Source organism: Electrona antarctica (genome assembly GCF_951216825.1).
Source record: "Electrona antarctica genome assembly, chromosome: 19".
Taxonomy (NCBI): domain Eukaryota; kingdom Metazoa; phylum Chordata; class Actinopteri; order Myctophiformes; family Myctophidae; genus Electrona; species Electrona antarctica.
In genome coordinates, this window is record NC_136800.1 from 26,514,031 (window position 1) to 26,537,902 (window position 23,872).

Genomic DNA, 23,872 nt, shown 5'->3' on the forward strand with positions numbered 1-23,872 from the left:
ATTTTTGACGTGGGTGGGGGCATTCGAACATGGGGCTAAATTTGTCTTTTTGTTTACAAAATATTATGGCAATTTCTTTTTTTTTTTTTTTTTCTTTTTAAAGATCTGTTTTAGGCTTTTCTGCCTTTATTGATAGTATCAAGTGAAGATAGACAGGAAAGAGGGAGAGAGAGAAGGGGAGAGACATGCAGCAAAGGTTGTCGTGAACAGGACTCGAATACGTGGCGTGCTGTCAGGCCAAAGCCTATATGTGGCATGCGCGTTGGCCAGCGGGCGCCCCGGCAATTTCTTTATTATTATTTACTATACTACTAGACCCCAGAAAATTACATCTGGCCACAAGATCACAGGATCTACTGAATATGATGGTAGAGTACTGGGGGGATGCCATACTATGTGTTGTAGGCTCAATATGTCAGTCTGTCACCTCCCTCTTCACATTCAGTAGATCAATATGTCAGTTTGTCACCTCCCTCTTCACATTCAGTAGATCCTGTGTTCTTTTGTGGCCAGATGTAATTTTATGAGGTCTAGTAAGACTATATTAAATTTAAAAACAAATCGCTATAACATTTTGCAAAAAAATGCCCCATGTTCGAATGCCCCTGCCCCCTGTCAAAAATAGCTAAAATCGCTAAAACGAAAGAAAGCAGCAAATTAAATAAAATGAACACTCATCTTTTACTTTCTCTAATAACAACCTAAAACATGAACCTTGGTTGAAAAAACATCCGGTCCGTCAGTAAAAGTTTTTTTATCACGCGTAACACTTATTTTCATTGTAACCGCATGTTACAATGACAAGATGCTGTGTGTGGTGTCTTGACCGGTTGTTATTCTCTCGCTCGGTGCAGAAAAAACCTGACCACGAGTATCACAGCGCCTGCTGTCGGCCGTTGAAAAACCTTGTTTTCACCGGAAACGACATGCATTGCGCCAATTTGGAGATGCAGGCATTTGAACGCGGACCATTGAATGCAAGTGAATGCGCACGCATCTTCAAAATGGCCGTGGCCACTGTCCCACTTGGACTGTTGTGCTAACGAACGGTGGCTAACGATACGATTGGATCAAAAGATGGATTAAAGAATATAAACCCCTGGATAACGTAGCTACGTTTTTGACAGGCTAGACGATTAATTTAAAACTGTTTTCTACGGTTCTGGCGGGCTGCGTGTTAGTTTGAGGTATTTGTGCTTTACTTGAGTATTTCCAATACTTTTACTTCTACTCCACTACAACTCAGAGGCAAATATTGTACTTTTACTCCACTATATTTATTTGAAAACTACTTACTAGTTATTTTTTTTACAAAACATAGGCTACATTACCCACTTCAGCCCTATATACATTTTGACCATTTCAAAATAGCCAATCTATACAAGCTCACATTTGTGTTGCGATGCATTGTGAGCTTGTAGTTCTGCTATTTTTAAAAGATATTTTTAATATTTGAAAACGTGAAATGAGACATTCTGCACAATGAGTAGTTACTTTTGGTACTTTAAGTACAATTTGAAGCCAATACATTTGTACTCGGGTGAATTTCCGGACTTTTACTTGTAATGGAGTATTTCTATAGGCTAATATTGCAGTATTGATACTGTGCTTTTACTTACAAAACATTTGAGTACTTTTTTTTTGAAGGCCGTGCAGCTGGTACCCCAATCTACTATACTCTGTATTAATTCAACTCTGAGTTTGCACAAATGTTGATGTCCAGCACCACAGACAGTGACATTGTCGGCTTGGCTGCACTTACTGCTTGCCAGTAACTCATTAAATGACTGGATTATCCACATTCCTGTCGGTACTGTCCTTCCCAGTGAACCTTCTTTCAAAAGTACGTTCTCTGCCTTTATTCATGATGAGATAAACGGGTAAAGCACGGCCACACATGCGTCCAGTGCGCTATATTCCTTTGTATTGCTGTACTGTGCACGATTGTACGAGACCCGCAGTTTCTATGTTTTTGTTTTGTTTGCAACAGGTATTTAAAGAATGCCTGCAACATTTGCTTTGGGACTTTTTGGGGAATTTTCTGAAAAGTTAATATCTTGGAGACTTGGACATAGTTCGTTTCTGCAGTGCCGTCAGCAGATATACCGTATGTAAAATTACACTAGACATCTCTAATAGCTGCCTTTGAACAATTCAACAACACAACTCCAGCAAAACGTCCACTATAAAAAGATATCAAATATGTATGCATCGTGTGTGTGCTGCTGCTGCGAGGCTGCCTCCATTGAGAAACGACACGAAAGGTGAGATGGGGTTGGCGTAATGACACGGCCCTCCGTCCGTCCAGGAGTGAGCGGCCCGGAGGCAGGTAGGCTGCTTGAAACGTGACCCAGGGATGTGTCTCCATGTCAGGGGGAAACGGAGCCAGCGCGCATGGCGTAGATGAATGGATGAGTTATGGAGGTTGTGACAGCCGTCTAGGAGTGGATGAATCATGGAATGATGGTTAGGGTTTAGGCAGGTTTAAAGGGATACTTGTTTGGGGTCAGTTTTTAAATTGCTCAATTCAGTATTTAGATGTTTGATATTCATTTAATTAGACACACTCCTTTCCTATATAAACCCATTGTAACTTCAAACTCAATTTATCATTGAAAACACTTCACGGGTCATGGATAATTTCATGTTATGGAAGGAACTATACCCTTTGTAGGCAAAGCGAGACATTAGTAGAGAATCAATTTAATCTTCTTAGGGTCTCGTTAATGCACTGGTGTTGTAACGAGGCAGGTTCATTACTGTGTTGTAACGAGGTTGGTAATTACTGGCTCCATAATGAGCACCTTTCAGACTGCAGAGCTGGATGAAATGTTTGCACCACATCTAGCCTTAATACTAAAACCTAATCATGTTCAGAGAGAGAGAGAGAGAGAGAGAGAGAGAGATCTTGTACCTGTAAGGGCAAAATGTCCTATTTTCTACTCCCGTGCTCGGCTTGCCCTGTTCGGCTATGCCTGCTGTATTGATCCGGTCGAAACACCATAGCCGGAGCTCTTGGAGCACAACCTACTAATAGTGTGTCGCTGTTGTTTCAGCATTTGATACTATAAAACACTACATCTGAAGAAACCCCTACTTGTAAATCACAAAAACCAGGAAACATGCACAGACGCAGGCGGCGGTGGTGTCTGTCTGCCAGGAAACACGCACAGACGCAGGCGGCGGTGGTGTCTGTCTGCTCAGTGTACAGACGCAGGCGGCGGTGGTGTCTGTCTGCTCAGTGTACAGACGCAGGCGGCGGTGGTGTCTGTCTGCTCAGTGTAGCCTGTCTCTCGTCAACAATGAAAGAACAGGGAAACAAACCACGCCCCCTTGGCTGCCATATGACATAATCTTCAAAAGCCATGGAGATACCTGCCTGACGGTATTAGAAAGTATCCTGATCCTCACAACTGAAATGGTTAAAAAAAAATGTATATATATATAGGCTTACAATTATGTAATTAGGAAAATATTGTTTGTGTTTACACAAACACTCAAAAAGTGGCCATTCATTATCAATGGCATTTTATGTTTGTATTAGGATAAAGTTTATGTTTACACGCACACAAATCACACCTGTGTGAAGTGAGGGGCACTCTTATCATTATACATCATAATACATCATCTCATTCTAGCCAATTCGAATTTGGTCCTCACCTTCGTCTTCAATGTTTGTGTTTACGCAATGTTTGTGTTTACATAAACACTCAAAGCTGGCCATTCATTGTCAATGGAATTTAATGCTTGTGTTAGGACAAGGTTTGTGTTTACATAGGAGGGATAGTGGCAGTGCCCCTCAAAAACAGCAAGTACAGTCAAGCATTTGTCCAAAAGGGGTAGCACCAAAAAAAGTCCTTGCGGTCTGGTTTCCATTCAGGCCCTATGCAATCAATTCATAGACATGACATGAAAAATAACAACAACATTCAATATCATCCTAACATGTAATACAACTGTGAGTGCATTAACTCTTCCTCTCACTGCTCGGGTGACTCATGCCTGTTGGAATGACCAGCAGTCAAACGGCACCATCTGCTGGTGAGAACGGCAGACTAACCAGCCAATACTACAGACTCACAGGTGACAAAGTGGGGGACATTGGAAAGGAAAAGAAAATTCATGAAATATTTATTATTGATATCATCGGACCAAAAATGGTCGATATCATCGACCATTTTTATGTTATTTGGGAGAAAGCTTTAGCTGAAAATGGCAGATCAGCATGAGCTTGTCAATCTGAGAGCTTTCCCCACAATACGGACACCCATTGAGCCCCTCACTTCACACAGGTGTGATTTTTATACACAGTAATTATAGTAGATGCACAGATACTTTTCTGGATAACCTCTCAATCTGACCGACGTCACACTCTGCAGTCTGCAGTACATGACGACATTGGGTCCTCAGCGATGACACATGTCCAGTCTGAAGTGGATTGGTAAAACACCATACGCACAGGGGTCACCTCCCCGCTGCCGTCCATGAGATGTCTCTCGTGACTTTCCTGCTGAAAACAACGTTTCATACTAATGGCATTTCATACTAATGGATATGGATTGACAGGTTAATGACCTTTCATTGTCGTCATTTATGAGGCGTCACCGCTGGCCCAAGACCAAATGCTCTCATTTAAACCATTAAAACTGGGAAAGCATCTGACTTTTCTTATTTTATTTTAGAGTTGGGGGGGGGGGGGGAAGAGAAAGAGAGAAAGAGAGAGAGAGAGGGGGGGGGGGGGGGGAGAGAGAGAGAGAGAGAGAGAGAGAGAGAGAGAGAGAGAGAGATTGTTGTATTGATATGTTTTTTCAGGTGTGTATTAGGTGTGTATTAATTGTATTTATTTATTAACTAGTAAAAACTACACTGAGACTGAAGTCTCTTTTACAAGTGTGAACTGGCCAAGAGAAGAGGCAAAATAAGTAACACAGCTCTGCCAGTAACAATGAATACAAGACAATAACAGGTCAAACATGCAACGCTCATAAATACAGTACCCACTACCAACGCTCATAAATACAGTACCCACTACCAAAGAAGATCAGAGGGAGAACAGGGACATCTAATAACGCAACCAATAAAGGTTAATATGTAAAAACTAAGCAACGAAATGTGCTAATAAACTAAAAAGCAAGAGAACCACCATTTGCTATACGTCAAAGCAGGAGCAATGTTTGGGAAGTGTGCCCATGTATGGCAATCCCTTTAAAGCTCACTAAGGGAATCACAGAAGCCAGTTTGAGTCTGGTCTGTAGGGCATTCCAAGACCAGGGTCCAAAAAAAGCAAGGCTTTTTTTCCCCCACAGCCTCAGATTGTATTGTCGGCCACCAGTAATGTTGATTTGCGTGTGTGTTTGCAGGTGTGTGTGGCTGCTGTGGACCTCTCAGGCCGAGGTACAAGCGTCTGGTGGACAACATCTTCCCTGAGGACCCCAAAGTGAGTGACCGCATCCTCCGTTTATCCTGCCAGTGTATCTGTAGCTCTATTTCCCAAACAGTGGGGGGCCCATCTTTGGGTTGTGAGCTTGTAGATCTGCTGTTTTCACTAAAAGGCTAAAAGGATGACACAAAAACATCCCTGGGGACTTGTTTCCATTGTGGTCCGTTTTTGTGTTATATTATGTTGATAAATTGAATGCATAGGACTTCTATGCATTCAATTTATCAACATAATATAACACAAATAACACAACAATACGTGTCAGACAATACGTGACAGACCTTTCTATGGGAAAACATGTGGAAATGCATGTACTGCAGATCCTCTTGCAGATCAAAATGGTTATTGCGGTGCAGTGTTAACTTTGTCAAAAAAACAAAGACGAAAAATGCCTGTCGACTACAATTTACCTTCGCCGGCAAATTGAAATATTATGGAAGAGTGGAGAAGAGAATGAATCTACCAGTCATTTTATGTTTGACTGAGCGTGTGTCGCGAACCAAAAATAGCTGATCTACAAGCTTGTACATCGGCTATTTTCAGGCACGGAATTAAGTGTAAATCAGGCGTTGTGAAACCATCACGGCCCGCCAATTTTTTTTGTGTGCCTGTTTTCATTGCAGCTCAAAAGGCTTCAGAACACACCGAGAAAACGCCTAGACCACAGAAAATACACTGAATGTTCAAAGTTCAGGTTGTGTGGGTGTAATTGAGGTCATAAAACCTACAATTAAAATTAAATTAAAATGAATGTCATGACCTTTAACCCATTCTGGGCGGGAACCCCCTTTTGGTGTTAGCATTATGTTATGCTTTAGCTATTGAGAAATATCAGATCTACAAGCTCGTAGCGCGCCACCGAGTGGCGCGCTACGAGCTTGTAGGTCTGCTATTTTTGGAAAAATCGAAGAACCACTGACATAGAAACATAGCTTTTTCAGAAAACTGTCAGGATGTAGAAGACATTTTTTAGAATCTGATCTCAGGTCAGAATGGGTTAACAGTGTTGTGGTGGTGTTGACTGCAAGTCAATGTACCTGCAGGGTGGTTGCTTTATTATTCCACCTTTATACTACAACCTAACATTTGAATCGCGTTGGTTGCCCCAGTACCTCATTACCACCTTTCAATTAATCGTGTTGGTTGCCCCAGTACCTCATTACCACCTTTCAATTAATCGTGTTGGTTGCCCCAGTACCTCATTACCACCTTTCAATTAACAACACACACATTTTAATCACGTTATCCCAGAACCTCACCCCGCCATTAAAATGGTAATCACCATCGGCACATAAAGAACTATAAATAATGGCGTTGACGCGACACAAAGGTTCTAATTATTAAAAGTGACACCGACCGGTGGCACGTTATAGCCTGTGTGAGCCCCTGTCACCTTGTTAATTAAAATATGCTTTGTGTGTGTGTGTGTGTGTGTGTGTGTGTGTGTGTGTGTGTGTGTGTGTGTGTGTGTGTGTGTGTGTGTGTGTGTGTGTGTGTGTGTGTGTGTGTGTGTGTGTGTGTGTGTGTGTGTGTGTGTGTGTCTTCTTAAATCCTATCGAAAGCCTATGTTTCTATATCAGTGGTGCTCAAACATTTAGAAATCTAGAATTATTATGTATTGGGCCACCGACCTCAAAATATTTGGTTCCAGGGTCCTCCCAGAATAAAAGATTTGAGTTAAAAACGTTCGCTTGGAAAGAATATATCAGTGACTTGAAATGCATGCTCGCGATTTTTCAAATCAAACTCGTAGAGCGGCAATCAGTGCCGCGCTATGAGCTTGTAGATCTGCTATTTTTCAATAGCTAAAGTTTAAACTAATGGTTAAAAGCTGAGTTGACACAGATGCGTTCCAGGTCTTATAATACAGGGGTTCTCAACGTTTTTGGCCGGGGACCCCCGGAAATGCTTTGGCAATGTCTCGGGACCCCCGCCCCGCCCCCTCCCGACCCCCAATATAAATTGACTGCTACAATAACCTTAAACCATTTTGGGCGGGAACCCCTTTTGGTGTTTTAAGCATTGTTATAATTTAGCTATTGAAAAATAGCAGATCTACAAGCTCATAGCGCGCCACCGAGTGGCGCGCTACGAGCTTGTAGGTCTGCTATTTTTTAAAAATCGTGAAAATAAAGTTTTAAAAAAAATCATTTTTTTTTTTTTTAATAATTTGGGGACCCCCTAAAATAATTTGGCAACCCCCCGAGGGGTCGCGACCCACGGGTTGAGAACCCCTGTTATAATACATGGGTTAATAGTAGGTCCTGTCTCGTCTCCCCAGGATGGCCTCAGTAAGTCGGACATGGAGAAGCTGACGTTCTATGCGGTGTCGGCTCCGGAGAAACTGGACCGCATCGGAGCCTACCTGGCAGAGAGGCTGAGCAGGGATGTGGTCCGACACCGCTACGGGTGAGACCGGCGCGCATGCACACAGTGACACACACACACACAGTGACACACACACACACACACACACACACACTGAGCAGAAACTGGTGTGACGCCGATATGGGGCAGTCCGTTGTCACCTCTCTGGCCGTGACATTTACATCGGTGGCACTCAATCATGTCAAGGAAGGAACCCCGATTCCATTATGAATTTGGCCACGGACCCTGGGAAGGAAACACAAGATTCTTTTGTTAAAACATGCTACAAAAAGCAGGCCTATTACAAATTCTTTCCACATTTTTTCAATTTATTTATTTATTTAAGAGCTGGTCTACAAGCTCACAATTAGTTGCGATACGTTGTGAGCCTTATGGCACTTTGTGAGCTGGTGTTGTTCATTTAGCCTTCGTTTAAAACACAAATTTGTGAGGCAACTGAACTACATCTATAATATCTATCTATATATATATATATATATATATGTATATTTGGAATGCTAGTGGATGGAGAGAGGATTTCTGTCCAACATTTATTGTCCACCCCTGCAGTCACTGAATTAAAGGCGTCGCAAAGCAATGTGCCACACGTGTGTGTATACGCATTCCACGGTGGGGTTTTATGGGCGTATGCAGGGAGAATGTGGCCATGTTATTAAATGCAACGCCGGCCTGTTTTTGAGCTCATCAAAAGCACTTAGGGAGTCCGCTCGCAGTTAATGTGTCTCCTGGAAAGCACAGTAATTAAATTGGATGGGGGGTGAGAATAGAAGCTGCTGCGCAGCGCTGGACACGCTCACAAAAGACAGAGTGGCAGCACTGAATCAATACACACATTACGATACCCAAACGCCATTTAATTGGGTGCGCACACAGCCACACGTGCACACACACACGCACACATGTTTGTATTTCTATACTTGAAAATGCGCCGCGGATCCGCTATTTCCGGTGCATGACACCAAGTCACAACCAAGTAAATCAGGCATAGGTCTAATACCAACACCAACCTGAATTGTTTCCTAATAGTAAAATTTACTCTGCCACACGCACGCATGTCACATCACTACAGCTGGCGGCCAGACGATGAGAGACAGAACGTCAGATTAAATAAAAAATAGGCGTTACTTTAATGTGTGTGTGTGTGTGTGTGTGTGTGTGTGTGTGTGTGTGTGTGTGTGTGTGTGTGTGTGTGTGTGTGTGCGTGTGCGTGTGCGTGCGTTCCAGGTATGTGGTGATCGCCATGGAGGCCCTGGACCAGCTCTTAATGGCGTGTCACTCTCAGAGCATCAAGCCCTTCGTGGAGAGCTTCCTGCACATGGTGGCCAAGCTGCTGGAGTCCAGAGAGCCTGACCTGCAGGTCCTGGGCACCAACTCGGTAAGACAGGGCTCACAATGTAGGCCAGAGAACCTGAATTGGTGCTGGGCACCAGCTCGGTAAGACACAGCTCACAATGTAGTCCAGAGAGGCCAGTGTTTCTCAAACATGTTTGTATTTTATTTTTATTCATGTGTATTTGGCCATGCACGGACCACAATCTCACACGATGTTGTGTTAGTCAAAGTGATGATTTGGGTTGTCAAAGTGTTTCAAATGTATGTGAACGTCTTTGATTAACAGCAAGTAATTTCTTCTTTTCATTCGACATGGAAGCAGAAAGCCATATCAAAAGACTGAGATATTGGTTAATTATATTGAGTGAATAGTTTTGAAACTACAGCTTATAAAACTGACGTCAAGTTAACACCCTTAAGCAGATGAATCACCATTTGAATGTCTCGCATTCAGAGATAGTGCTCTGCTTTCCTACTATTAAGCTATTTGTCCCATCATGCTTTGCAGGATTTGCATTTCTTGTGTCTGCTGGGCTGCTCCTTGTTTCCCTTTATGAACAATGGCCTTCAGCCTCTCCTTCAAAAACAGTCACATATTCAGATGTATCTATTATATATATATATTCAGCATTTCAACACGTTGAGGTTTTCAAGAGCTGATGTACAGTGTAGTGTTGTAGTGGTTAAACAGATTTTATGCTATATATTTTAGACTACTTTTGCTGGGAAATATTTCAGAATAAAGGTGCTAGATGCTAAGCAGATGGGCAGATTTTACTCTGAAAAGCCCCACCTTCCATTTATAACCGGGAGGTATAATGTTCCTCGTCTGATCTCTTTTGAAGCGTTACTATTCCAAACGAGTTGCTTGGTTACGTAGATTCAGAGATAATAGCAAGATTTGTCGGCCCGTAAACAATGAAGTGAATAGCTGCACGCATGAGCAAAACATGTCTGACCAAGCAGTGGGACGGTCCAAGCATCTCTGACATAGCAGTGGGAGCTGTCAAGAGATGGATTACAGCGAATCCGTTTTATTTTATTAAAAGGGACCTAAAGACGTCTATACACGTCCAAGGTACATCCTGTTTCTAATTTAGAAGATGTGTATGCATGCGTCCTTAGCACAATAAGTGTTAACTCGTGTTGCTGGGGACCCCCTGACCGACCACACTTGAAGGGGGGGGGGAGAGAGAGAGAGAGAGGCCCTTTTTGAAACTAGCTCCTCGCCACTCGCCCTACACACTTCCACACGGTTTGAGCATAGATATAAATACCCGAGACGCAATGCAATGCAAATGGATGGGAGGAGGATTCTGGTGCCGTCTCTATTATTTATATATCTATGCTCAGAGAGAGAGAGAGAGAGAGAGAGAGAGAGATGGACTGATGGATGGGTGTAGAGATGGAGGTAAATTGTGGATGATGATGCTTTATTATAGCTCCCATTACACGACATTAGTTAGTGCACAACAGCAGCTGCTGTGCACTAAGTGGGGAGACGAGGTATAATTATGTACGTGCCAAAGTGCAGTAACTATGCTTTTGGACACACCGACTTATTTGTGCATCCCAAAGGTCAAATTAGCCTTCGTGATTTTGAGGGATAAACAATTACCTCAAGAACATTTTAGCAATTCTAATCACTTATTCACCGATATCTCATTTGGCTGACCACTTGAAACACCCATTATTGGCCTTTTTTCTTTGTTTCCCGTTCATATTGCACTTTGTCTTTGTAGGGCAGTATAGTACATAGGAATACACAATGGAAACAACTCCCAGGACCTTTTTTTGGTGCTATCCTTTTACGTTTAATGTCTTACGTGCTGTTTACATGTCTGACTAATACAGTCTCCAATCAATCAAATGTCTCAAGTTTAGTAGCATTCAAGAAAGAGATGTTGTTCTAACCAAGACAATATTGGTTGGTTTAACCCATTTAAGGACCACTTCACCCATTTTCAACCTATCTCTATATATTATAGGTTCTCACTAATGCTCATTATTGCGACTGTAGGGCGCAGATTACTATGAAAACCTTCAAAATCAGTCCGTTAGTCCGTCCGTCAGTCCGTCCATCACGCCACCATATGTGGCCGTCAGTCCGTCACGCCTCGTGACACACTCCATATATGGCCGTCTCCATATATGAAGATCATGACACTGACCTCATCAAACCCTGGATACATGGAGAAGACTGGATCATCACCTAGATCTGCATACATGGAGCCAGCCAGCAACTCTACATCTGACCTCTGGAGCTGACCTGTACTGACATTCCATATGTTGATCCTTCCCCACCTGTCCTTCCTCTTCGATGTCTCCCTTTTGACCATTCATACTCCCCCGCCCCAAAGTTATCAGTGCCCAGCAGCCGGCGAAAACTAGAGACACTCAAGACACTGCGGGCCCTATTATGCATGTCTTAAGTACCAGGTCTTATTACTTAACTTAAGACCTGGAGGCGTGATCAATGCCATTTGGCTATTCTGAGTGGCCAAACAGCATTGACCACGCCTCCAGGTCTTAAGTTAAGTCATAAGACCTGGTACTTAAGACACGCATAATAGGGCCCTGCGTGTTTGTTTGCAGTGGTGGACAAGTATTGTACTTAGGTAGCTGCACCCTGTAACTTTCATGTCCACGTCCGCGTCATTCGAACCCGGGTAAACCTGCGGTTTCACGGCTATACGACGGTGTGCCGTATGCTTCGTCATACGGCGGTGTCAAGTGCCATATATAGCTGATCTACAAGATCACATCCGTGACATTGAGGGGAAGTTGCGGTGAATCAATCTCGCCGCGCTGTCGACGAATCAATTACAGTGGACGATGGGATTTCCCCTCGCAGAGAGCGGAAATGAGAATGGAGGAATAGGACTTGGCAGTTTGATGCATTGTGCTGTTATAATCTATTAGTGTAAGGTTACAGGTTTTATCACTGTATGGAACACATTAATGACCGCATGTCTCCATATCAGCTGTCCTACTCTCTGTCTCTCCTACACCGTCTTCCTCTCCAGCTTTCCAACCGGTTCTCTCCTACACTGTCTGTCTCTGAGCTTTCCTACTGTCTGTCTCTCCTACACCGTCTTCCTCTCAGCTTTCCAACCGGTTCTCTCCTACACTGTCTGTCTCTCAGATTTCCTACTGTCTGTCTCTCCTGCACCAGGGGTGCACACACTTTTTTGACTTGAGAGCTACTTTCAAAATGACCAGCTCAACAAGATCTACCCACTCCAAAAGATGATTAATTATACCATTGCAGAAGATAGTTAATAAATGTACCTGAAGGGGCTTTGAAATAGCGGTGCTGTGCTGTGTTACACCATGTCTCCCTCTCAGCTATCCAACACTGTCTCTCCTACACTGTCTGTCTCTCAGCTTTCCTATTGTCTGTCTCTCCTACAATGTCTCCCTCTTAGCTTTCCTACTCGCTGTCTCTTCTATACTGTCACTCCCAGTTTAATTTTTTATTAAAAGTTTGCAAAATGTACAGAGGTACAGTTATACAATAACGCTAAAAGGATAACACAGAAAGCACTGAGGGCTTATTTCCATTGTGGTCCTGTGTATTCAATTTGTCAATGCTGTCTGTCTCTCCTACACTGTATCCCTCTCAGCTTTCCTGCTGTCTGTCTCTCCTGGAGTTTGTGTTAACCCTCGTGTGTCCTGTCTGTCCGTCTGTCTGTCTGTCTTACTGCCTGTCTGTGTGTCTGTCTGTCCTTCCCCTCTCCAGTTTGTGAAGTTTGCCAACATCGAGGAGGACACGCCCTCTTACCATCGACGCTACGACTTCTTTGTGTCCCAGTTCAGTGCCATGTGTCACTCCACACACGACGACCCTGAAACTCGAACCAGGTGAGTCTACTGAGGACACAGTCTGTCTACTGGGGACAGTCTGTCTGCTGGGGACACAGGCAGCCTGTCTACTGGGGACAGTCTGTCTGCTGGGGACACAGACCGTCTGTCTACTGAGGACACAGTCTGTCTACTGGGGACAGTCTGTCTACTGGGGACACAGGCAGCCTGTCTACTGGGGACACAGACAGCCTGTCTACTGGGGACACAGACAGCCTGTCTACTGGGGACACAGACCGTCTGTCTACTTGGGACACAGGCAGTCTGTCTACTGGGGACACAGACAGCATGTCTGCTGGGGACACAGACAGCCTGTCTACTGGGGACACAGACAGCATGTCTGCTGGGGACACAGACAGCCTGTCTACTGGGGACACAGACAGCATGTCTGCTGGGGACACAGACAGCCTGTCTACTGGGGACACAGACAGCCTGTCTACTGGCGACACAGACAGTCTGTCTACTGGGGGGGGACACAGACAGTCTGTCTACTGGGGGGACACAGACAGTCTGTCTACTGGGGACACAGACAGTCTGTCTACTGGGGACACAGTCAGTCTGTCTACTGGGGACAGTCTGTCTACTGGGGACAGTCTGTCTACTGGGGACACAGACAGTCTGTCTACTGGGGACACAGACAGTCTGTCTACTGGGGACAGTCTGTCTACTGGGGACACAGACCGTCTGTCTACTGGGGACAGTCTGTCTACTGGGGACAGTCTGTCTACTGGGGACACAGACAGTCTGTCTACTGGGGACACAGACAGCCTGTCTACTGGGGACAGTCTGTCTACTGGGGACAGTCTGTCTACTGGGGACAGTTATAGACAGACTTTAACCATGTCCGTCAACTATTTTAAAATAGCAGATCTACAACATGTCACATTGTAAGGGTGTGAGCGTCTTTGATCTGCTATTTAAAAAAATAAAATAAAAACAATTGACTATTTTGAAACATTTTAACAATTCATGTCTTTTATGGGGGACCCTAGAACAAATAAATCAGATGGGAGTACAATTAGCCCTTCACTAAATCCCACCCCAAAAAGCGATTGTCCAATGCCAATCCAAAGAGTTTAGCAACGGTTGCTATGCAGGTCAAGCTTTCTTCGCTGCTAATGTGCCTATTATATTGGACAAGGATGGGTTGGGGAGGGACTTAGTGAAGGGCTAATTTGGGGGACCTTGATAACCACTGGCCCCTTGGGGGACCATAAGAAATAAACAAATAAATCAAAATAATACAAAAGATTGACAATAACTGAACTAATTGACTCAAATAAATTAATAATCTGACTGACCCCAGTGTGCTATCCAGTCCACACGATCCACAAAACTCTGTCCCTATAAATAAACTCGCCGTTTTCATTCTCCTGCCCCAGACAATCTGTGAACAGCTTTATTCTCAGCAGATATTAGCATTCAATGAGGAACGGTTCGTTCCGTTTGGGGAACGCTGCGCCACGCCGGCTGCTCAAGACGAGGAGATGAAATGACGTTTGAGTCATTTCATCGTTTGTAGATGAGATTGCCTGGGTCCTCTGTCCTCTGTCCTCTTTCCTCTGTCCCGCTGATGGAAAGGCCTGGGTCCTCTGTCCTCTGTCTGGGTCCTCTGTCCTCTGTCTGGGTCCTCTGTCCTCTGTCCTCTGTTGGAAAGTTGCACAGTTATAAAGCACATTTACTCAAGTAACATGAGCACAAGTTCAAGGTATTTTTTTTTCTTTCTTTTTTCTTTTTTTTTGTTGCTTTATATGAGCTTTACCATTCCTTGACACTTATTTTCGTTTCTTTCTCCACTATTATTTGACAGTTACCTTGTGGATTTTGATCATTATTACAAAACATATCGTTGCTGACCGGCACAAACCTCGTATAAAAACAAATCGTAAATGAATGCCCTATACTTGAGCATACTACAGCGTAACACAAAAGCATTACAAGTAGCAGATATGCAAGCTCGAAATGTGGCACGAAACACTCTGCAAAGCGCCACATTTTGAGCTTGTCGTCGATCTGCTACCTTTGCTATGTTTGAATTTGAACAGTAACGGTTTAGGGCATATGAGGTTTCCACCCAACAGAGACAATATAATACATTAACTGATTAAGCCCAATGTCGTACTTTGGGTATTTGAAAATAGCTGATCTACTTTTGAAAAGAAAAAAAGGAAATTAATACTTATTATACAATATATTTGTGGTACAATATATTTGTGGTACTTTAAGTTTATATTGGGTGTCCAATACCTTGGCACTTTTACTCAAGTCATTTGGTAATACACATCTTGTATTTTGTCTCTTTCGGGTGGAGACCTCCTTATGTCAAAAATCTACAAGCTCAAAACATTTGTTTTGAACGTCGTTCGCTCAACGCTTTGACCCACGTTTCAACCTTGTAGATCTGATACTCTTGAGGACGTTGTGTAACGCTGTAGTATGATCAATTATAGGACAAAATTAAATTCGAATAGATAAGAGGATTCTACCCGACAGCAACAATTTGCAATAGAGTACTTTTACGTTGTGATATTGCTTATTTTTTCTTAACCCATTTTGGGTCCGGGGACCCAATGCTCAATGAGAACCAATGCTCTACTAGATATACAAGCTCTAATCGCATTGCAATGAGACGTGTCGTGAGCTTTTAGATTGGCTGTTTTGGGTGCTTTTATGTGGCACTCTTGTACGTCAAAGTTAGGGCGTTATTATTTATGGGGAAAGAATATACCTACTAAATATGGGTAAGGTTTATGCTAGACAGCTTAAAAATGTTGGTGGGGCATATTTTGCAAAGACTGTTGACAAACAGCAATACAATGTGCACAAGATGATATATACTGGATTTTAATTAAATAAAAAGGACAAGGAAAATAACATATACGATAAAAAGATAGAAATATGGTTAAATGGTACAGGAGAGATGCTCTAAACATTCTTTGGTCGTACAAAAAATAGTGGCTTCTCACATTTCTTCTCACATTTCCCTCATGTAATGGCCTTAAAGATGGAGTGCGGTGATTTCTTTCCACCCTAAAACATGATCATCAGGTATTATTATTATATAAGGAGGAATAATATTTTCAAAAAAGTGTATAGTATTTGTGACAATGTTGTTTTCATTAAGTATGCCTGGTTTGCCTGGTGGGTGGTGATGGGTGGTGATCCACCTGAACTGAAGCCGCACCCACAGCTGTTGTTGTATGATATAGGTGGAGGGGTTAGGGATGGGATTATATTGTGATGTCACTATATCACTGTTTTTTTCATTGGCACGTTTGACAGTCAAGGTTTCAGCCTCCAGGAGGAAACCCTAAATACAAAGAGAAGACATCATTGCACATAACAACCACACCAAGGGGTCTAATGAAATACTGTCATATAACACATGAAAAACTGGAACAAAAAAGCAGATCGACAATCTCACAAGTTCACAACCGATCAACTGTGTTCTGTAAAAGCTTTCCCCACAATAGGGATGTTGGGGTGCAAGTGGTTAATTGCAGTTTGACGATACAACCAAAAGAAGAGAAGAGTCCAAGAAAAGGAAAAGTAACACTTTATTTATTTATTTATTTTTTCAATGGAACTAACAAAGTAACAAGTTCCTATTTATCTATAACACAACGGGGCTTTTGATGCCTTTATTGATAGGGAACAGTAGTCAGACAGGAAAGGGGGAGAGAGATGGGGAGTGACACGCGGCAAAGGCCGTCGGGCTCAGGAGTGGAACCCGCAGCACGCCGTCCGGCTGTGCCCAGACGGTTGAGCTAACCGTCCGGGCCATGCCATGACATTTTAAATACAATATGAATATTATATTATTAAAATCCCTATATATCATCTATGTCGGGTGGAAACCTTGTATGTCCAAAACTGTTACTTTTCAGGATTCAAAAACAGTAACGGTTCAAAATGTGTGGCTTCGCACCATGTATTGAGCTTATCTGTTTTTGATATTTTTGTGTGACGCTGTAGTATGATAAAGTAGGGCGTTAATTTATGGAAAAACACAAAAAGTGAGAATTTTCCTTGAGCCCACAAATATTTCTCGAGTTATACCGTTCTCAAGTTATACCGTTTATTTGTAAAGAATTCAGGTTAGAGTATTCTAGGGGTCCTTGGCACAGTAGTATTAGGCATTTGTGTGTGATAGTATATATGTGGACAGGGTTACAGTAGGCTTTAAAATAGAATTAAATAAATAAATAATTAAAAAATGCTATAATAACACATTACATCACTAATATCAATTTGTGTGCATGTGCGTGTATGGAGGCAGTACCTCCATGCGTCTTTGTTCCTTCCTTCCTTCCTTCCTTCCTTCCTTCCTTCCCTCCTTCCCTCCTTCCCTCCCTCCTTCCCTCCTTCCCTCCATAAATGAATGCCCTACTACTTGATAGCAAAAGTTAATATTAACCACTTGAAATGTCTGCATCCATATTATAAGTGGAACATTCGCAAAGAATGACGATCTATAAGATTTTTGACAAAGTAACTATATATATATATATATATATATATATATATATATATATATATATATATATATATACATACATACATACATATCAATGTTACGTTGCTGTTGGGTGGTTATCTCATGTCCAAAACAGTTAAGTTTGTTTGTTAAGATTCAAAAACAAAAGTAGCAGATCTACAAGCTCAAAACGTGTTGATTTGCACCACATTTGCTGCTATAATTTTGATCGTTTTGTGCGACACTGAAGTATGATCAAATTGGGGCGTAAATTTACGAAAATACGTTAGAATGTGGATATAAGAGGTTTCTGCGATGTATAACAACTAGATCAATTGGAACACAGGTTTGTTTTTATTTTCTATTTCAATTACTGAAAAGTAACGTACCGTATGTGCAAACACACAAGGTGATGTGACAGGTTGTGAGATTCTGTTTGTGGTTTCCCAGGATCCGTGTGGCCGGTATCAAAGGCCTCCAGGGCGTGGTGAGGAAGACGGTGAACGACGAGTTGCAGGCGATCATCTGGGAGCCTCAGCACATGGACAAACTGATACCGTCCATGCTGTTCAACATGCAGGATGCTGAGGATTTGGACAGGTACACACACACATGCACGCACGCACGCACGCACGCACGCACGCACGCACGCACACGCGTGCGCACACACACACACAGCAGACCCTTTCTGTCGCTGGATATGAAGGCAATGTGAAAATAATGAGAAGTGAGAACGCTGCAGTTCTCATTATTGAATAGCCTAGAAGGTGTCACTAATACGGCCCTCCTCCTGGTTACAGAATACTTTTGGCTCCAGTAAACTGAATGGGTATGTGACCGGATTGCCTTTTTATGCTTTCAGTCGCTAGTTTAAAGTATTCTTTCTATTATCATTACTAGAATTTCGCCGCCCTTCGGGCGGCTCATCCTAGAGTTACGTTGCAGCGCAATATGGGAAGAAGGACATTGTGGGAGTTGACAGACTCCACTTCATGTTTCAGCTGTGTTTGTAAACCCAGTATTGTGTAGAAACGGATGGGTTATTAATTATTATTATGTGTTGCGCGCGCACACACACACACACACACACACACACACACACACACACACACACACACACACACACACACACACACAATTCAATTTCAATTCAAAGGGCTTTATTGGCATGAGAAAACATACGTTTACATTGCCAAAGCAGAAAGCACAATACAACAATACAGCAATACAATCAAAACAAAAAATATGTACATTTGAACGTCAGAATCTTCAATAGAACACACACACTCACACTCTCACACTCTCTCTCACACACACACACACACACACACACACACACACACACACACACACACACACACACACACACACACACACACACACACACACAGTCACTGGTTAATTTTAATCCATGGTGGGACTGGGAAATAAATAATGCACGGAAGAACTTGGCATCCGAGTGCGTTTTGTGGCGATGAGAGGTGGTGTGTGTGTGTGTGGCTGGCCATCGTAGACACACGCACACCCTGGATAAATAGTATGTGTACTCTGCGCACTCACTCACTCACTCACTCGCGCACTTCCCCACAGTCCCCCCGGCCCCGCGGTGCGCGATACAAAAATCCTCCACAGTGTACTGTGAAGTTGTGAAGCCATACGGCAGCTGCTTTAGCTGCGTTCACCAAGCTTAGTTGTGTGGCGTTTGCCGTGCGATAGGCGAGAGATGTGTTTTTCGGGTTGTTGCTGGCGGTGGCCGTCATGTGTCCTTATTAGTGTAGTCTAGTCAACACGACGTGGTGTTTGTCGATGGTGAGGTGGAGTGTTCGCCTGTCCGGCACAGCAGCCAGAGGGGGAGGGGGCTGAGTTAGGATGAGCTGGTGTGGAGCAGAGGCAGCGATGTTGGACATTGAGGGGTTGGAAATCATCCCGCGTGGTTCATGTAACGCGTGTGTCACTGTGAAGGCCATAGACTACAATGCGCCATTGGACTGGCCCCATGAAGATGAAAATGCAGCGAGAGGGCAATGTTTCTCCATATCAACAACACTACTCACAGTGACTGGCATAGATTAGAGCAGCGGTAGCGGTACCCAAACGTTTTTGGCAGTGCCCTATGGTTGCACCACTCAAAAAACAGAAATCCACCATAATGTGACTGTATCATATAAGACACTGTGTGTGCGTTGTGTTTGCAGTTCAGTTTCAGGGTTAGACATATAGGATCAACTCCCCCACTCCTCCTAAACCTCACATTTCTTAGCCTCGCATTTTTGCCCCTTCATCTCACAATCCTCCTTAAGACCACCCAGCAGCCCGCTATATTCCTCCTCCGCCCCACCCCCCCACACCTCCTCCCTGTGTACACCTCCCACACAAGTCTGGCTTTGGCTCCAGGGAGGAGAGTGAGGAGCTGAGAGTGATATTTCATCCAGAAAAGCCTCCTCTGTACGTCTCCTTAACCCTTCTCTAGAGAGAGAGAGAGAGAGAGAGAGAGAGAGAGAGCGAGATTAGAGTTTATAATCCTTTTATTCTCCTCTCCCCCCCTTCCTAGCTCCTTCATTTACCTCCCTCTTCTCTTCTCTGCTCTTCTCTTCTCTGCTCTTCTCTGCTCTGCTCTTCTCTTCTCTTCTCTTCTCTGCTCTTCTCTGCTCTGCTCTTCTCCCCCTTTCTCTTCTCCTCTCCCCCTCTCTATCTCTCTCTCTCTGGTTTCCATGTGAACAAAAATCTATTTTTAGACTATTTTCTTCTTCTATGCACTACTATTTTTTTGTGTTCAGTCTTTTGCCTACTTCCCCCTCATATCCTGCCTGGAGAAGGTGAGAGGAGGAGGCAAGCTCTGATTTGTTCTTTCTTTCCTTTTTACTCTCACCAAAATGGGTGAAATCCCCCCTTACATGGTTAACTCTGTACTCTGTACTGTTTACATTTCTGCCAATAAAGTATTCAATCAATTCACATGTGGAGATTTATACAATTTGGGGGGGAAGTACATAGGTGGAGGTCATTGCTTCTAGCCTAACAATGTCATGTAGGCAAGTGGCCAACTGTCCTGTATACAAATGCCAACCACATGTGCAGGAGTACTCCAGCTATTGTTGAGAACCAAATGGACCCTTAAAGATCTTTGATTTTTTTTTGTATGTTTAGCAAAAAAAAAAAAAACGGCAAAACATCCTTGCACACTGAGTGCAATGCGAATTATTTAAATTAGTTGCAATGTTTTCGCAGAACGAAATAGAGTGGAGAAGCAGTGGTTTTCAACCTTTTTCATATCAAGGTCCATTTTTTATTCAGCATTTGAGCCACGGACCAGCATTTGATGAGATTTAGCCTCGCAGACCCAAAAGTAAATAATATTTTGTTATGGTAACCGTTGATCAATTATTCTACATTCTCAAATTGTGTAGACTTCTTGTAAATTAAGTAGGCTAATGCAGATGTTTTACAATAATTTTACTCTTGAGAGTTGAAGATCTATAAGGGTCCATTTGGTTACCAACTCTCCATCATTTAGCTGGGATCCGTAAGCTTGTAGATCAGCTCTGACACAATGTACTGTGGTAAAATGAAGCACAAATAAATCACAAATCAGGCAACAGTCAGTCAGTCTCTCTCTCTCTCTCTCTCTCTCTCTCTCTCTCTCTCTCTCTCTCTCTCTTTTTATTGCGAGGCACAAGTAGTTGATAGATGCAATCAACTTGATTTTAATTTATTTTATTTGATATATTCAAGATACAATTCACAAAAGTGCAGTACAGATTGCACAAGAAGTCAGAAGACTTAATTCCATTGTGATCCAAATAAATAGTTACAGCATATGGTAGGTGGAACATGTGTTGACTAAAATCACAATAATAATGTCATTCACAACAAAAGATGGTCATAGCCTAAACAAAAGACAATAAATAGTTAATAAATAGATAAATAGAACACTATTCTAAATTGCCCATCAGGGAATTCTTCAAAATATTGACTGGGCAAATTTAATTTCCCTTGGGATTTTGTTCCATTCCTCCACCCCTGTATATTAAAATGAGCTTTTACCTAACTTATTTTTTTAGGTTTTGTGGTTTAAGATCAGCTACACTATAGCCCTTGTGTTCAAGCTATGGGACTCGTTAACATACGGGAAGTAACCTTTGAAATATTTTGGGCATTGTTCTTTTAAAGTTCTATAGACCATAATAAGTCTCAGTTGTTGTATTCTGCCCTCAGCTGGGAGCCCAGTTTAGTTCTCTGAAATGGTTAGCGTGTGTGTTCTTGGGTAAAGGACTACCCTCAGGTCCCTCATTAGTTTATTTTGCGATGTCTGTAGTTTATCTTTGGTATTTTTAGATATGCCGCGGTAGCAGGTTAGGCAGGTGTAATCAAAATGACATTGAACTAATGCTGAGGCCAGTGTCCTCATAGTGGTTCTATCTAGGAATTTGGCAATCCTACGTAGCTAGGAACTTTGTCCTTGTGTGGATCTTGCCAATAACTGAAGTTTTCTCCTGGAGTTTAGTTTGTTACATTCAACTGAAAAGTTGGATACTTCTCTTAAGTTGTGCCTTGAAGCAAAAATGATACATTCAGATTTACCCAAATGCAGGGATGAGGTGCGTGCGTGCGTGCGTGCGTGCTGCTACCTATATTTTCACAGCCACATCAGGCTTTTCATAAAGGACTTTGTGCTCTTCAACGAGATTATCTACCTCTCAGCGGAGCTTTGGTCTGGAATGACAGACACAGTAATGCTCAAATGGTGAAAGACCATGTCTAGCTATGGAAAAGGTGAAAAACGGATAAAATCGACCCCAGTCCGAAAACGTTTTATACAGACGCAATATTCGGCGACAGTGTGCAAACATGATTGATATTATGTGAGGTTGATTTATTTTTTCAGTGCTCCGACATTTCCTCCGATTTTCGTCCCGAAAAACGCACGCTGTGTGTGTGTGTGTGCATAGTCCTTTACAGGTCTGTAAACTTGTGTGTAAAAACTGACAATACATGGATGTTGTTAATGCAACTGTTTATTAACAACGAACGTAAACAAATCTCAGCAGGCTATATATATATATATATATATATATATATATATATATAGTCCTCACTTTAGTCTACAGAAACATCATGACCATCAGTAGCAAGTAGCATTACACATCACCAGTTTGGCCCTGTTTGGCCTAGCTCAGACCACCCCGGAGTGGGGTGAAATTTGGCACCCTTGCCGGCCTCATCTTCGGCTCAGCTGAGCCCACTTTGGCCCTGGTCCTTGTATATGGAAACGACGGCACAAGCAGGCGGTGTGGTGTGCTGTGGTGTGGTGTGGTGTGGGGACTTGCCTGTGGAAACCAGCACACTCATGAAGAAGGACTTCGGCACTCCCATGTGTAGTGGCCAAGTTTTCTGTCAGAAAGCCCTGAGGGAAAGCAGCTTCTCCCTGCCGCATCGCTGCACTGATTAACTAATTAGTGTCCTCCTTGAAGCTGTGTTAATTGTTTAAAAACAGCCTGTGTTGTTTCGTTAGGTCACATGATTGATTGGACAGCGCTGCTGGAAGCGACATGTCCCATTCATTCAGTCCGTGAGTGCGTGCGTGCGTGCGTGTGTGCGTGCGTGCGTGCGTGCGCAGACTATATAGAGCCCTGAGAAACTCTGGTCAACAATGTATGGGGTTTAACCCATTACGACCGTGTCATTTTAGCTTTTAACTCTTTGAGAGTTTCAAGGATTTCTATATAGTTTTTAGACTTCTCTATGGCAGAATGGCGTTTTTGAATGATTTATTGAAAATTCTCTGTTGTGAATGTGTGACAACGAAAGACCTTCAGAGAAAGCTTGGCTTGTCTGCTTCCATGAAAGAAATGAACTGAGTTGATAAAATGTTTAGTTTTTGTGTTGGAAGCCATTTAAAAGAGCCTGCATTTACACTGGGTAGTGTTTCTAGGACAACAAAAAAAGTTATGCCCGGTTGAAGTTTTATTTTCTAAATAACTTTTTTTCTGCTGGGCGTACATAGCCATGCAATATCTCATTTTAAAGGGTGAGTTGTCTAGTTCAATTAAAATAAAATAAAAAGTTTCTCACATGTACCACTGTAGATATTTTGCCATCTATAAATAGCATGGTCAGTCATGATCAATCTGACCTATCCAGCTAAAAGTCCCCCTAGCTCTGAAATGGAACATCATATAAACTCAATTCTTTTTTGGGGTAAAATTAGACATTCTAACGCACATTTTGATATATACCATGTTTACATAGTCTTACCAGTACCTTGTCTATTCATGCATGTATCTCAAAAACCTGTTGTGAAGAAACAGTTTTGATAAAAAACACATCCAAGGACATTGTTTTGATATGACTTTGTGCCCATGATATGTATC

At 42.7% G+C, this 23,872-nt stretch overlaps 1 protein-coding gene across 2 annotated transcripts in view; it reads left to right on the top strand.

Moving 5' to 3' along the window:
- Positions 1-23,872, top strand: part of efr3a (EFR3 homolog A) — a 106,225-nt gene that overhangs the window by 43,872 nt on the left and 38,481 nt on the right. For both annotated transcript variants that reach the window (XM_079529947.1, XM_079529946.1), the window contains 5 exons: positions 5,361-5,437; positions 7,722-7,849; positions 9,053-9,203; positions 12,903-13,024; positions 17,952-18,101. In XM_079529947.1, coding sequence (XP_079386073.1) covers positions 5,361-5,437; positions 7,722-7,849; positions 9,053-9,203; positions 12,903-13,024; positions 17,952-18,101 — 628 coding nt within the window. The remainder of the gene's footprint in view (positions 1-5,360; positions 5,438-7,721; positions 7,850-9,052; positions 9,204-12,902; positions 13,025-17,951; positions 18,102-23,872) is intronic.